Below are 16,474 nucleotides of genomic sequence, written 5' to 3' on the forward strand. Positions count from 1 at the left end.
GAAATGCTGCTCTGCTTGGGAGACCTTAGACAAGCCTCCTCCATTCTTTGGGCCTCGGCTTCCTAGAAATGGCCCTTGCTTCCTTCCAGCTCTGCTAATCTGAATGCTGTCATTGTTTCTGGGTCCTTTCATTTGTTATGTTCAGCCTCAGCGCAGAGAAATAGGAGCAATGGGGGATAAGTTAGGGGGTTTGCAAAGGCGTGTTTGGGGTAGTCATGAGGGACAGCTTCTCAGCAGTCCAGAAGCAGCATCAGTGGGTTCCACATCCTGGAGGTTTGTTTTGAGCAAGGTTACTGGCCAGGGCCATGCTGAACCAGCAGTTTCTGAGCCCTCTCCAGCTCCAATCTGTGTTCTTCCCCTTCCTTTGGACAGAGGAGCCTGAACTTACTGCATGTTCTCCAAGGCCCTCCGTGCACTGATAGTGAAGGGTCCCAACTCCCTTTAGCTAGGGTGGAACCTGCAGGCAGCTCAGTTGATGTCAGGACATGTGAGTGGAGGGGGTGGGTGGCCCAGGGCTCACCCCACTGAGGGTCCTAAAATACTGACCGTCCCTGGCACTCCTTTGGCTGCACAATCATTCGTCTCATCATTTATTCTCTCGGCAGATGTTTTATGGCCAGAGTCATAGGCTCTATCATGTGGACATCAGGGAAGACTCAATGAGGGAGTATTCCTTTGGGGCTTTCAGAGATGGAGGGGACTCTAGGTGGATCAGGAGAGAGTCATTCATAATACAGGGAGAAGAGCAAGCAAAGGCCTGGAAGTGGGAGAGCACAGGACTGGTGTTGGGGCTGGGAGAGTGGTCTGTTTTTCTGGAAGCGTACAGGGGAATGAATAAGAAAGAGCCTTGGAAAGGGGGAACGGGTCTCAACTGGCAAGCAAGGGAATTCTGAGATTTACTTGGACAATAGGGAGCTTCTGAAGATGCTTGAACAGAGACCAACTGTACTAGAAATGCTTATGCATGGGAAACGTGACTCCGAGAGGGAGCAAAAGGATAGGTGGTTTTGGTTGAATGTACTGGTCAGTTTAGTTACACACAATCTTCTTAAAGCAGCTGCACAAATATTTCATTACTTTATATGGACTTGACCTTGGTTAAATGGAACAATTGTTTTTTTGGGGAAAAAGGATAGTTGGGAGAAGGAAGATTAGGGGACTGGAAATATGAGCAATGGAAATAGAGGAGATGGCACTCTAGCAAAGATGCTGCGGGGGTACCTGGTAACGGAGCCTGAGAAGTTAAGGAGAGAGAATTTGTATGTGTGTATTGTGGTTTAAAGCCTCCTCTCCACAGATGTGAGAGCCTGGAGGAATGGGGCAACCACAGCTCCAAAGCCATGTCCAGAGGAGGAGCAGGTTTAGGGGAGAGCAATCAGTTTTGGAGGGCTGGGGGTGGGCCATGGACCTCATGGTCTTCCCCGATGCCCACCTCTAGCCTTAGGAGTCCTGGGGCTCCATGTCTCTTGGGGGTGTGACCTTCAAAGGCCCTTCCAGCTCTAAAATTCTGTGATCTGGAGTGTGAGGACCACTAGAAATCCTATATAGCAACAGGTCCTATCCCTCTTCTCCCCAAATCTCCATAGAATTATAGGATTTCAATTGTTATTATTTGTCCTTCCTTCTAGAAGAGGACCATGCTATCAGGGACTGTGGCATGCAAGGGAACTGGATTTAAGTGAGGGGGCTGTGCAAGGTCACCGGCCTCACTTTCCCCTCCGGAGCCATCTGGGTCCAGTGGCAAGCTAGAGATCAGGAGGACTAGGAGACCTGAGCCAAAAGCCAAGGTCTTCCACAGGTCTCCTTTGATTACAATAACACCATTCAGTGATTAAGGCTAGGTAAGAAATGGGGCAGAGAATGGCCTCAATCTGGCAGGGGAGGACCCTCATGGTTTCTGGCCAAAACAGAAACAATTGCTAGGATTTCAATATTCAGAAAATAGAGTCCAGCCCTCTCATTTCACAGATGAGGTAATTAAGGCCGAGAGAGTTTTAAAGTTCAAACCCTCTCATTCCAGATCCCGAGCTCTTAATGTTCTGCCCTAAGTTGTCTCTGGCCTTCTCCAACTTTTCCCTCTCACCCCCCTTCTCTGGCCTTGGGCCTGGCCTGGCCAGGCCGCCCTGGTATTTTTAGAGAAGACGGGGGTAGGGGAGTGGAGAGGGCTGGGTCCCGACCCAGGGAGCCCAGACTCTGTCATTATGCTTTTGGTCACACAAATGACCTCTTTTTCTGGGAGGAAGAAATGAAAGGGGGAGCTGAGCCCTACCATTAGGGGGACATGAGATCTGAAGGGTGTCGGGAAGCTGACGTCAGGGCCACCTGGCCCCTGGCCCAACGGGGACTGTTTCCCACGTTCTGTGGCTCCCTCCCTGGCCCCTGATTTCTTGTGGTGTCCAACTTCTCCTTTTGGACTTGCTTAAGGTCATGGCCAGGTGGCCGGAGAAAAAATGGAAGAAGCATTGTTGGGCCAAGCTAAGGGAACTGGGGTCCCACTGGGGAAAAGCTTCTTTCCAAAGGAGCTTCTACAAGAGCAGATGGGTGGAGGGGAGGAGGGACACTCTGCCCTGGAGAGGTAGCAGACGGACCAGGAGCACCAGGAGGGCGGCATCCCTGATCGTAGACTCCCCAGAGGGGAGCCAGGCATGAGAAGCCTGGGAAAGCAGGGGAAGGGGGTTAAGCCCGATGCTATTCTAGGTTTGATCCTGGTTCCACTGGAGGCAACAGTCAGGCTTGGACTTTAGCCAGATCATGTTGAGGGGACTTGGGCAGGGATAGCCAGCTGGTTCAGGGATGCGTGATGAGGGTCGGGCTCAGAGGAGAGAAGGGGGAGGTGAGGGATGCTACAAGGGTGGATCTGCCAGCCTGGCCACAGGTGGATGGGGAGCATCTCCTCAAGCCCACTTTGTGCTTCCCTTGAAGACAGGCCTTGGAGGCCCAGCTAGTGTCCCTCCCCACACAGCCCCACAGAGACCTCCCCTCCCTGATACCCCTTAGAGCCTAGTCAAGTGCTGAAGTATACTTAACACCATGTACTGCTGTGCATCCAGCCTTTGGGGACAGACTCCACGCTGCTTCCGCCTCTCCCAGACTGGGAGCTCCCCCAAAGCAGGGCTGTGTAACTCCTTCTCCATTACTTCTAGATCCACATCGGAGCTCAGCCTGGAGCTGGCCACAGGGCTGGGGGATTAGGAAGGCTTGGTCTCTGGCTGGTGGAGCCCCGGAGCTCTGGGGAGCAGACTGACAGAGGGTTGGGAAATGTGATTTCTCACATCCTCCTCAGCCCCTGGCAGGAATCAGGGACCCTGTTTCTCGAAGGCATACAGAAGATAAAATAGTGGAAAACTAATTTTTTCATGCTTATTGGTGAGAAAGATTAAAATTATGCAAATGGATGTGGGTGGTGAGATAAGGAAATGCATATTCTCTGGCTGGATGCTGGCTTGCTTGCTTGAGGAAAAAGGAATGAGCAAGCCTGCTGGTAATTCCAGGCCCCCGTCAGCTTACGGGTCCTGGGGCCCAGTGCCCGGGCCCAGCTTATAGACCAGGCACCCGGCTGGCTGCAAGGGAAAGGGACACCAGGATCAAAAATCTTAATGAGATGCTGGAGCAAGGCCATTCGCCGTCCAGAATTTATCATTATCTTCAAGTCATTGACTGATAGCTGCTGGCTGCTCGGCCCAAGGCAAGGAACCGAGTGGGGGATGGAGTGGCAGCCGTGGGGAGAGAGCGCAAAGCAGAGACAGATGGGAAAGTAGAGTGGGTTTCATGTGGACAGTCAAGAGACCTGGATTCTGGTCTTGACTGTGCTCCTGACTTGGTGCATGTCACAAGGTGAGGTACTTCTTCTCTCTGAGCTTAAGTTCCCCTCTCTGTAAAATAAGGAGTTTCAGCTAATTGGTTTCAAATCCCTTCCTGCTCTGAAATTTCATGTTCTAAGGGCCATCCCAGTTCTGAAGTTCCATGCTCTTTTAAACTTTCCAAATACATGCAAAGATAGTTTTCAGTGTTCACCCTTGCAAAACCTTGTTTTCAAAATTTTTCTCCCTCCCCCTACCCCTTCCCATAGACAAGTAATCCAATATATGTTAAACATGTGCAATTCTTCTGTATGTATTTTCACATTTATCATGCTGCACAAGAAAAATCAGATCAAAAAGAAAGAAAAGAAAAAGGAAAGAAAATCAAGCAAACAACAAAAAAAGGTGAAAATACTATGTTGTGATCCACATTCATCTCCCCGCCCCCGTCCACCCCCTGGTCTTCTCTCTGGGCGCAGTCGGCTCTCTCCATCACAAGATCATTGGAAATGGCCTGAATCACTGCACTGTTGAAGAGAGCCATGTCTATCAGAATTGATCATTGTATAATCTTGTTGTTGCCATGTACAATGCTCATTTCACTTTTAGAACAATAATATTCCATAACATTTATAGATTGTAACGTACTCAGCCACTCTCCAATTGATGGGCATCCACTCATTTTCCAGCTTCTAGCCACTACAAACAGGGCTGCCACAAACATTTTGGCACATACAGGTCCCTTTCCCTTCTTTAAAATCTCTTTGGGGTATAAGCCCAGTAGAAACACTGCTGGGTCAAAGGATATGCACAGTTTTATAGCCCTTTGGGCTTAGTTCCATATTGCTCTCCAGGATGGTTGGATCCGTTCACAACTCCACCAACAATGCATCAGTGTCCCAGTGTCCCAGATTTCCCCCATCCCCTCCAACATTTGTCATTATGTTTTCCTGTCATCTTAAGCCAATCTGGAGATGTGTACTGGTGCCTCAGAGCTGTTTAACTTTGCATGACATTCCATGTTCAAAGAGCCTTTCCAGACCTGATATTCTTGCGTTAGAAGCTCTGTGTTTCTTCTGTGTTTTGTTTCTCCACCTATTCTGAACTGCAATTAGCCTATTTTGGTTGTTTTTTTGTTTTGTTTTAGACAAGGTTGCCTTTTTGTTCCCCTTCATTTACTGCTACCCCCAAAATCTTATTGGGCTAATCAACCCGTGATTTAGGGAAGAAAAATAAAACTTGGGGGAGGGGAGCTGCCCAGCTATGATACATCAGTATTGAATCAAAACTCAACCAGTTAATTTTGAAACTGAAATCCAGAGGGGAAGTAGAGAGAATCGGGTTCATAAGTGGGCTGATGCATTTTCTGAGGGGAATTGGTTATGAAGTGGGTCCAGTAATGCTCACCTCACCTTCCAGCCTACTTATTTTGATCATCAGTGAGAGTACCTCATCTATCAGAGCTGCTTACCCATTTACAGAAAATAAAAATCCAATAAACAGGTAAAAGATGCACTCTCCCAATTATAGATCAGTGAGTTTAATGTTTCCTCTTCCCAACTTTAGAAAGCATCTGGGAAAATTCTAAAATGTGTATTATAAAAGGTACAGAGTGTGAACTTCTAGAAGGGTTGATCACTAGGATCAGTTAAAAGGACATGTCTTTCTTTTTTATGCCTTGTTGAGAGATTGGTAGCTGGCGCAAAGTCACTCTATAGACGTGTACTTAGATTTTAGCCAAGAGTTCTTAACCTTCGTTGTGTCATGGATCCAGCTGGCAGTCAGTCTGGGGAAGCCAATAGACCCTTTCTCAGAATAACAATGTTAAACACATAAAGTAAAATGAAACTATTAAAATATAGCTATTGATTTTTTTAAAGTTCATGACAAAAAGAAGCCTCAGACCCTCATAGTTGTCTTGTAAATGAGGTATGGATTGCATAGAGTGTACAGTTGAGTAGATTCAGAACAAATTGAATAACTAATCCATAATGGTGAGTAATAGACCAGGGTAAAAGTGGTCGCTACTGGGATGCCCCAGAAATCTGTCCTCTTCACTATAGTTATTTATGACTTAGATGGAATCAGAGATGACATGCTTATCAGATTTGGAGAGCACATGAAGCTGGGATAGATAGCTAATATACTGGTTGACAGAAGCACTATCTGAAAAAAAATTTTAACAGTCTGGAAGAAGTCTAATTAAAGATGAACTTTAATAGAGATAAATATAAAATCCTAAGCTTGGTTTGAAAATAATTGCACAGAGCAAGATAATTGTATAAATATGTATGTGTATATTGGATTTAATATATATTTTTACCATGTTTAATCTATGTTGGATTACTTGCCACCAGGGGAAGGAGGGGAAAATTAAAACACAAGATTTTTCAAGGGTCAGTGTTGAAAAATTATTTTTGCATATGTTTTGAAAATAAAAAACTTAAATTAAAAAATAGATATTTTAATTCTTAAAAAAACAATTGCACAGGCATATAATGGGTGGGGAATTCATGGTTAGACAATAATTTGTGTGGAAAGGGCTTGGGAATTATTAATGGACTTTAGGCTTAGCATAAAACAGCTGTCTATCCCAGCAGCCAGGAGAATGCCCCATGCTCGGGAGTCAGAATTCTTTGCACCCCCCTGCCCTGTGCAGACTGCATCTGGAGCCACGTTGGAAACTGGCAGCCTGGAGCACAGCCAGAGCATGAGGACCAGCATCGCCCAGTTTATTTATTTTATATTATTTGTGTGCCCTTGGAGGATCAGTTAAAATGATGGGGGTCGGGAGGTAGGGGTGTGATAAGAGTACGTGAAGGGTTGTCACTGGAAAGTGGGACTGAGCCTGTTCTTTGGTCCCATGGACCCGAATAAGGATCAGCGGGTAGAAGGCGGTGGGGGATGATTTCTGCCACAGTTGGGGGCGATTTCAGCTTCCTCCGAAAGGCTGCTCCTGCCAGGGGGTCTCCAAGGGAGGGCTGGGCGACCGCTCGCTGGGAGCTCTGGGCGAGGTTCCTGGGACGGGCTTTTGGGGTCCCTCTGGACCCCAGGACTTGGGGCTTCTAAACCTGGGTCCAGCGCTCAGGTGAGGGGGTTAGAATCAGGAATCAGCCGACAGAGAGCGCACGGAAGCCGTGCAACAGAGGAGAGCCCCGCGGAGAGAGGATGGGTGCAGAAAAAAGACCGCTTGTCGGTGTGAGGGGTAGCAAGGCCAGAAGCAGGATGAGGAACGTCGGTGGCGAGGAGGGGCTTGGGCATTACCCAGGCTGGGTTTGGGGCCCGAGCCTGCCTTGGCCCAGGACTCAATGTTCTCCGAGCAGGCTCTGGCCCAGCCTGGTCTCTGCAGCCAGACGGGGAGCTCCCGAGGGCAGGACCTGGCCTGGTGGGCACCGTTGCTCAGGCAGGGGCAGTGAGGGGGCAGCCGGCAGCTCATGCCCTCACTCCATGGGCCCCCCTGGGCTGGGCCCAGCCTCTCCTCCATCCATCTGAGCATCGGGCAGTGTTATGTTGTGGCTGCTCTCCTTGGAGCAGGCGATGGATGCTCGGTCAGGGCTCAGTGAGAGGGTGGAGGCCGAGAGGAGGCCAGCGGCCAGGTGGCTGCCCTGAGCTCTGGCAGCCGGCCCTCCTGGTCTCGCGAGGCAACCGTGGGGGTCTGGGCTCGGGGAGCTCAGCCTGGGACCTGGGCTCAGGATGCAGTGTTCGAGATTGCCGTCTCCCTCGCTCAGCTCGGTGACAGACAGGGACTAGAGCGGGCTTCAGACTCCCGTGGACCTCCTCAGCACAAACGGATAACTGATTTAGGTTCCTGAGGGAAGGGGCCATTCCCAGATCGGGGGGGACTCTTCCACATCCCCCTGGGATACAGGCCGGGCATGGTGAAGGGAGCCCAAGGCCAGTCACTGCCCTGACCCCGGGATTTGGGTGGGTCTCATTCCTGGCTCCCTGGCTGCAGATTGGTAGTGGGAGGCAGGGTGTGACTTCGCCACCACCGGACCCCCGCTCTGCCTCTCTTTGAAGAAGGCTCAGCTCCTCACCCGGCCACGTTTCCTTTTTTAGCTTGGGAAGTACTCTGAGCTTCTTTCCCCCTGCCCTGCCCTGGGTGCCCTACCCTGTGGTCTGGATGGGGGCCGGAGCCTCGGGGGCAGCTCCCTAAAGGGAAGTCCTTCTGTCCAGGCTTGTGGGCCATTGGGTTTGTCCAGATCCGCCTGTGTGTCAGAGGCAGAGGGACCCGGCTGCCTTTGTAAGCCCTTCTTTGTTCTCCCCAGGTCCAGTCTTTTTTCTAGTTCTTCCATGGGCGGCCAGAGCCCAGGCAGCTTGGGTACAGGGGGAAGGGGGCAAATATGAAGCAGAGGGCAGAGTTCCGTCCTTTCCTCCCTTTGGGACTTGGGAGGGGTCTCTCCACATCCCTTACTCAGACTGTTTCCTCCTGTGTAGAATGAGGGATTTGGATTGATAGCCTCCAAAGCTCTAGATCTGGGATCCCCGGACTTTCAGCATCCTAACCAGTGTGTGCAACAGCGGGGTTTGGGCACTGAGTGTTCGGAGGAGAGACAGGAGCCACTCCCGCCCTCCTGGGGGCTCCGGGTCAGTGGGCTTCAGGCCTCTCTCCCTCTTCCCCCAGGCCCGAGCGAGGACTTGAGACCCGGCCCCATCCCCCTACCGCCCCAAGTCCTTTCCTCCTGACCCCCCCCCCCTCTGTTGCTTTTGCAGACGCTGCCCCGTCTGAAGGTCGGCTCCGGGTCCTGCAGCACAGGGGCTGAAGGGGCCCTCGCCTCTCAAGGTTGGAGGTCACAGCTTGCTGCCAAGGATGAGGTCCAGCCGGCGCTCTGGCGTGTCCTTGGCCATCAGCCCCTTGGGTCTCCTCATGGCCCTGCTTCTGGGCTGCCTGGCTGAAGGTAAGGGGCTTCAGGGCATGCGGCGGGGCGTTTTCGGGGGGCTCCACTTCCCTAGACCAGGAAGACAGCCCCCTTCTGAAGGGATTGGGCTCTGGGCTTTGAACAAAAGAGGGTTCTCACCTGCTCCTCTTTTCTCCTTCTCTTCCCTTCTCTTTCCTTCTCTTCCTGATCCCCTTTTCCCTTTTTCTTCCTCCATCTCCCTTTTTCTCCTTTCTCTCTTCCCAGCTTCTTTTCCTTTTCCTTTTGTATCTCATCTTTCTTTTTCTTCTCTCTTTGTCTTTTCTTGTCTTTCTCTCCAGTCCCCCATCTCTGTCTGTCTCTTTGTCTCTTTTCCCTCTTTGTCTCTTTCTCTGTCTCTCTCTGAGCATCTGGGTGGTGTCCTTCGGCAATGTGTGTTATATGTCGGATTGTGTTGTTTCTCTCTCTCTCTCTCTCTCTCTCTCTCTCTCTCTCTCTCTTTGTCTATCTATCTTTCTCTCTCTGTATGCCTCCATTTCTCTTTCTTTCTTTGTCTTTCTTTTCCCTCTTTCTTTCTGTCTCTATCCCTGTGTCTGTGTCTATCTTTCTTTGTGTGAGCATTTCCTCTTCTCTGTCTCTGCCATGGTCTCTGTCTCTGGCTGTCTCGGTCCCTCCCCCATTTCTCTCCCCTTTTCTCTTTCTTTTTCTCTGGCTGTCTTTCTCAGTCTCTAGGTCTGTATATGTGTCTTTGAGTCGGTCTCTCTCTCTCTCTCTCTCTCTCTCTCTCTCCTCTTCCCTCCCTCCCTCCCTCCCTCCTTCTCTCTCTCTCTCTTTCTCTTTCTCTCTCTCTCTCTCTCTCTCTCTCTCTCTCTCTCTCTCTCTCTCTCTCTCCCTCTCTCTCCCTCTCTCTCTCCCTCTCTCTTTCTCTCTTTCCACCTCACTGTCTTGCATCCCCTTTTCCCCAAGTTCCCTCACAGTTGATGCAACAAGGGAGGAGCCAATGGGAGCTTCCCTGGGGGTCTTTAAATGCAGACTTTGGGGAGGTGGAGATGGATAGATTTTGCAGAGATTCCTTTTCAAATATGGTTTGAACAAAAGGCTCTCTGGGCTTCCTTTCAACCAGCATTTATAACTACCTAGTGCCTACCAATCCCTGGAAGTACTAAAGCAAAAATAAAACAGGTCCAGCACTCAAGGAGTTCAGAATCTCAGCCTCCGCAGTGGAGGAAATTTTTAAATAGGAAGTGTCACACTTGTGCTGCAAGTCAGGAAGACCTGAGTTCAAATCCTGCATCAGACACCTAGCTGGGTGACCCTAGGAAAGTCCTTTAACTTTTCATGGCCTCAATTTCTTGAACTGTAAAATGGGGAGAAAACAGCCCCTCTCTTTCAGAGTTATTATAAGGTTCAAATGAAACATCTACAATGAAACCTTATTGCAAACCTTAAAGTGCTAAAATGGTGATGGGAGTAGCCGCAGAAGCAACTTCACTACTTGACTGTAGGATCAGAGGTTTAGTCCTGGCAGGAACCAGAGACTCGGTCATCAAATCCAACCTTCTCATTTTACCGACAAGGAAATGGAGACCTGGCCAGGGGCAGTGACTTGCCCATCATCACCCCACTCAGGGGTCACAAAGCTGGTCTTCAGACCCAGGTCCTCTGGCTTCCAACCAGCTCTTCCCAGGAGACTCCTTCTGTGGGGAATGTCCACATTTGCTGTGATTCTAGGGGGCTTCGGGGGAAGCCAGATGGCCATCTGAACTATTCAGATAAGGTTGGCCGGCTGCCTTCCGAGCTCTTTCCAGGACCACAGTTCTCTGGTTCCTTCTCATTCTCTCCTTCCCTTTTGTCCTCTTCTTCCATGGCCCCAAATTTAGTTACTATTGACAGCAAACACATATGTGGTAGGTGCATGAGAACTGTGTTTGGGACAGAGGGGTGGGCTGTCCACGGGCCTGACTCTCCAAGGGGAGAAAATAACGGCCCAAGGTCACAAAGAGGAAGAGGAGGGAGTGGAATCCAGGCTCCTGATGCTCCTGGAGCTTGCTCTGTGCGGCTGGGGTCTAGACAATGCCCTTTGCCCCTCCCCCCCCAGTGCCTTTGCCGGAAGAGAGGCTTTTGGGAAAGATCCAGACGTCAGTCTTGGGTTCTGATCTCGATGCTGATAGGTTCTAGTTGTGTGGCCCCTGGACAGTCCCTCTCAGCTCTCCTGGTCTCAGATTCCTCAGCTTCCACAGGAGGATCCTCCCAACAATCATATTCCCTCCCCACTGGGGCTTCTCTGAAGAAAGCTTTATAAACACCAGAATTCAGAGGTTCTTTGGGGGCTGCAAAGACCAGGTCCAAAGAGGGGGCTTTAGGACAGAAGGGGCTGTTCTGGAGACCAGCACATCCCAGGGCCCAGGAGGGCAATCTCTCTCCTCGTCTACTTTTCCTCTAAGGGATGTTGGCTTTGTTGGGGGAGGAGAGAGTGGCAGAGAAGGAAGGCGAACGTGCGGGGCCGGGGGTCTTCAGCCTCAGGCTGGCACCTCACTGGGCAGAAACAGCTCTGATTGTGTTGATGGAGTTGGCAGGCAGCGTGAAATTGGGCCTTCAGAGGAAGCCCAGGCTCTGGGTCCTGAGCAGCCTGAATAATTTATTGTCCTTTGAAGTTTGAAAAGAAATTTCAGCTGCCTTGGGGAGTGATTTCTTACTCCCACCCCCTTCCCAGGACCTGACTAATTAATAGAAACCAAGGTGGGTGGGTGGGTGGGTCTGCTCTCTCTTTCCTTTTCTGCCCTCCAATCCTGGAGTTCTTAGATTCAGAAAGTAGCCAGGAGCCTGGAACTCAGCTAGCCCAGCTCGGACAGGGCAGATGAATGGCCAGAGCCCAGAGAGGGCAGCAAACGTGGGAGCCGAGCCTTAGAGCTGGGCAGAGCCCAGAGTCAGCCAGGCAGCGCCCCCAGCACCTCCTCCCAGCACTCACTGCTTCCCTCCCCCTGCCCGTCCCGAGCCCTGCATGGGAAGCCTTCCTGGCAAACCTCGGCCCCTTCTGTAAAACAGGCGGCTGGGCCGGACGGAAGGAGCCCCGCTCTCGGTGTGCGTCCCCCAGAGAGGGGCTGCTGCACGTCCCGTCTCTCCCAGAGCTGGAGCCCGGGGCCCAGGCCCGTGGAAGCACTTGTGGCCTCCATGCCGGGAGCCAGAGCAGGCCCCGACTCCCAGGCCTTTCCTCTGACCAGCCCGGCTCCACATCGGGCCCCTGGGGACGGCCTGCAGACAGTGTCCCAGATGGGCCCCAGCCTCCCCGGGCAGCCCATCCTGCCTAGCGTCCCCCGCAGGTGCTCTCAGGCAGGGCTCCCCGACCTTCCTCTGCGCCCCCGCAGTCCCTCCCCCGTCCCTCCTGCCGGACTAACAGTCGCTATCTGACTTGTCCCTGCCTCAGGCCTCTCCTCCTTCAAAAGTAGCGTCCTGAATCCCAGGGCTCTAACCCAGCCCGCAGCTGCCCTTTCCCCGCTTGTTTCACAGGGCTCCCGGGGCAGCCGGAGACTCCTCGCCCCCTCCTCCAAGGCCCTTCCCCTTCATCTCCATCTTTCAGACTCCCCATTCCGCCCCCCAGGATTAGCTCAGGGCCAGGGCACCCCGCCCTCCAAAAGGCACCCCTCTTTGTTTCTGGTCTCATGTCAGGTGACTAGGGATGCATGAGGAGACCCCGGGGCCTCAGGGAAGGAGCTGGTTGGGGTCTCGCTGCTCAGAAGTGCCAGGGCCAGGACTGGACCCCAGTACTCAGACCAGCAAGCTGGGCTCCTTCTCTGGCAGCCTGGAGCCTCCCGAGCTAGGGGAGGGGGCTGGGCTGGGCTTGCCACTCCAGAATAAAAGCCTTGCCGTGCCTTCCCCCACCCCAATTACCACTAATGCACTCTTTGCTGGGAAGGAGCTGCCAGCCCGGAGAAGTCCCGTCAGAGAGACGGGCAGTGATTCACTCCCATGCATGCAGGCGCCTTTGGACGGCCATGGGGCCGGGGGCTGGGCCGCAGGGGCCCTGTTTCTCCTTCCTTTTAATTCAGAACGAGCTCTTCCCCCTCTTGCCCAAAGAGCAGGCTGGATCTGGGTATTTTTGTTTGTAGCTTGAGTTTTCCAGGCGCCTGGCATCTCCTGGTGTTTCCATGGTGATGGCGCCTAGGGCCCCGCCCTCCGGCCTCAGCGCTCGGCTCCCAGGAGGGGAGGTAAATTATAGATGTGCTTGGATCTCCCTCCTTGCCTCCTCCCTTCCTGGCCCCTCACGACTCGTACACTCTCTTTAGAATCCCAGACCCCCAAGTCTGAACAGGACCTTTGCTGTCATCTCATCCCGAGAAAGCAGAAATCCAGAAGCAGGGCTTGGTCCGAGATAACAAAGGCATCTCTCCAGCCACCTCCTCCCCCCAGCTCTCAGCCCTCTCTCCCTCCCCCAGCTCTCAGCCCTCTCTCCCTCCCCCCAGCTCTCAGCCCTCTCTCCCTCCCCCAGCTCTCAGCCCGCTCTCCTGGTTGATTCTCCCTCCCTTCCAAATCCCATCTCTAGCCCCCTTCCCTGTCCTCGCCACCTCCCACCCCTCTCTGTCCCCTTCCTCTCACCCTTTGCGCGTCTTCATTCCTCTTTGCCCATTCCCTCTTCTTCCCCACTTCCTCTTTCCCCTTTATCTTCCTTCCTTTCTCTTCCCCCCTCTCCTTCAGCCTGTTCCTTTTGGGGAGGGGCAGAAAAAAGGGGGACAGGAACAACTTCATCCAAGAAGAGATTAGATCTATCCAGAAGAAATCAGATTCTTGGGGGAGCAGCAGCAAGGATATTGGAAACCCTGATGGTTTGGTTCTGACCATAAAACTGTCTAGGGCCCAAGATGGGACTCATGCAGAGCTGCAAGTTTTAGCCCAGAGCGTGGGGGAACGGGAAGATGCTGGATTCTTCCCTGCTTCCCTTGCTCCTGTCTGACTGAAATGGGAAGCCTCCTCCCTCCGCAGACCTGAGAGGCTCCCCATCTGCTTGCTGTCCGCCTCTCCAGCCTTCCTTTTTCCATCGTCCGTGCAGATTGTCCTGCCCCCGATGCTCAGCTGAACCTCCGCCCCGTACCTCCGCGACGTTCTTCCCCGTGCCCCGGGCCTAGAATGCCCTCCCTCCCTTCCCGCTTTTTGCTTATTGGATTGCTGCCAGCCTTGAGAGCCCATCTCAGGTCCCCTCCCTCTCCCGGCTCTCTCCGACCATTTGATTTTGCGCCTGTTCTTATGTGCTTATCACACAATATTGTGTGTTACAGTTATCTGTGTTTGTGTCATCCTCCTACCAGGCTTTGAGTGCCACGAGAACAGGGCCAGACCTTATCTAAACCTTGTATCTGCCCAAACTAACAGTGCTGTGCACGCAGAATCGCAGAGACCCAGGCGGGGAGCCCGTGCAGCCCCACCGGTACCTGGGCAGGCATCCCCTCCGCAGGATCGGGACAGAAACGCCTTCTGTTTCCAGACTCCCGCCGAGGCAGCCCACCCTGCTACCTTGCAGCTCCCACTCCCAGGATTAAACCTAACCCTCCTCCTTTGCAGCTGGCGCCCGTTACTGCCACTTCTGCCCTCTGGGGCCAGAGGCAGCCAATCCAGCCTCTCCTCTCTGGGACCGCCCTTTAACTACTCAAAGACAGCTATAGCACCCTCCCTAGCCCCGCGTCTTCCCATCACCCCCAGTCCCTGTAGCCGTCATCGTGCCAGCTGTGGTTTCCTGTCATTCTGGCTGCCCTGCTCAGGACACCCTCAGACTTGCTTGCCTCCCTTCCTAAAATGTGGCACTTACAGCCTTATGGGAGTAACCATCGCCTTCCTACCTCTGAGGCTCCTGAATTAATGCAGTTGGTGATGACTTATTAGACTGTTGAACGAGATTGTTCAGAAGAAAGACTTTCTAGCCAATGTCTTTAATCTCATACTTAGAAAGTTGGGTTTTTTAAGAGCCCCAAATTTATTCCTTAGAAATTTTCATTTTATTAGACTTAGTCCAAGTTCTAGCCCAAGAATTTCTTTTGGATCCCAATTCTTGTCATCCAGCATGCTAGCTCTCCTTAGCTCTCTGCCATGTGCATATTTGATAAGTATGCCATCTACGTCTTTATCCAAGTCATTGATTTAAAATGCTGAGCAGAACAGGGCCAAGGACAGATCCCTGGGGCACTTCACTAGGGATCGCCTTCCAAGCGGCTGTGCCCCGTCCCGAGTCCTCCTCCCCATCCTGTCATCCAGCCCGCGTCGCTCCCTTTTATCCTCGAGAACAGGCTAAGAGTTTGTCAGATGCTTTGCTAGGTGAACCACAGCTACAGATTTCCTCTTATCCACCAGTCTAGGAAACTTGTCAAGAATGGACTGGCAGGCGGTGTGCTCAATGAACCACACTGGGCTCTTTGTGATGAATGCTTCCTTTGCCAGGTATTCACCAGTCCTTTTAATCACATGCTCTAGAATTTTACTAGGAATCAAAGTCAAGCTCACTAGCCCAGAGTAAAAGACTTTCATCTCTTTGGGGTTTTTTTTTTTTTTGAAAACTGGAACAGCATTCACCTTTCTCTCCAGTCCCACAGCATCTTCCTCATTCTCCACAGCATTCACCTTTTTCTCCAGTCCCACAGCATCTTCCTCATTCTCCACGGTCTTTCAGAGATCGATGATAGTGACTCAGCAATCCCATTTTTCAGTTCATTCAGTACTGGAGGATGTAAGGTCCTCTGGGCCAAATGATTTGGACTCATTGAGGGCAGGGGGATATGCTCTTGCTATATTCCTACTTATCCTGGGTATCGACCCCCAAGTTATTCATTTTTATTTAGACCTTTCCAGTCCAAAGAGCTTTCTCTGTTAAAAAATATAGATGCAAAATGAGAATTGAGTAGTTTGGGCCCATCTCTGGCCCATTTCACCTTCAAGCAATGATCTCATCCCTTCTTTGATCCCCTTTTTCCCCCTATATAGTGCAATCCACAAACCCTCAAGAAACACTCAGCTGTTGCTTTGTAAATACTGGTTGAAAGAATGAATCAGTGAGTAAATAAATGGTTTATCCTCCCCAAAATACAAGGCATCACTATACAATGGAAAGAACCTTGATCTGTGAGTCAAGAGACTTTGCTTCCAACCCTGGCTGTACAGCCACCTGGGTTGTATATTGAGCAAGTTATTTAGATTCTCTGGGCCTCAATTTTCCTTTCTGTAAACTGGAAGAGAACATCAGAATCGATGAACTCCTGAATTCCATTTTCAGTCTAAGATTCTAAAAACAGGATCTATCAAGTGCCATTTGAAGGGTACAGACAGGAAAAGATGTAGAGGGGTTCTTGAACCCCTTTGGTTTATAAGGCAAGGCTTTCTATAAAGGGTGAAATATCTTAGTGAAAGGTAGATTGGTCGTAGGTGAATAGAAAGATAAGAGACATGAATACAGGTGTATACTTTAAAAGAATTTATATGATCATGGTATAGACTCATAGGGAGATGGGGGGGAATAAACATTTTTATAGCACCTACTTTTGAGCTAGGCCTTGAAAGATAGAAAGGATGCAAGATGTGGAGGAGAATCACAAGAAATTACAGAACTAAAAGAAACTTGATCCAAATCCATATTTGTAGTGGGAATCCCTCATGCAAGATTTCTCAGTAAGTAGTCATCTGTCCTTTGCATGAGGATCTCCCTACAGTGATGGGAACAATCTGCCTTCAAAGTCTACCCATTCCACCTTGGAGACCTCCAAGTATTAGTATTTTTTTTGTTTTTCTAAGACCCTCTGTGGCCAAAAAGAAAAAGTTTCATTTTTTCCCAGATTCCAGTTC

At 51.1% G+C, this 16,474-nt stretch overlaps 1 protein-coding gene across 13 annotated transcripts in view; it reads left to right on the forward strand.

Moving 5' to 3' along the window:
* The window catches only part of PTPRS (protein tyrosine phosphatase receptor type S), a 197,821-nt gene that overhangs the window by 83,909 nt on the left and 97,438 nt on the right, over positions 1-16,474 (forward strand). For all 13 annotated transcript variants that reach the window (XM_051971819.1, XM_051971817.1, XM_051971821.1 and 10 more), the window contains exon 2: positions 8,514-8,698. In XM_051971819.1, the coding sequence (XP_051827779.1) occupies positions 8,611-8,698 (88 nt within the window). In that variant the 5' untranslated portion in view covers positions 8,514-8,610. The remainder of the gene's footprint in view (positions 1-8,513; positions 8,699-16,474) is intronic.

The sequence above is a fragment of the Antechinus flavipes genome, chromosome 1, assembly GCF_016432865.1.
Source record: "Antechinus flavipes isolate AdamAnt ecotype Samford, QLD, Australia chromosome 1, AdamAnt_v2, whole genome shotgun sequence".
In the NCBI taxonomy this organism is placed as follows: Eukaryota; Metazoa; Chordata; class Mammalia; order Dasyuromorphia; family Dasyuridae; genus Antechinus; species Antechinus flavipes.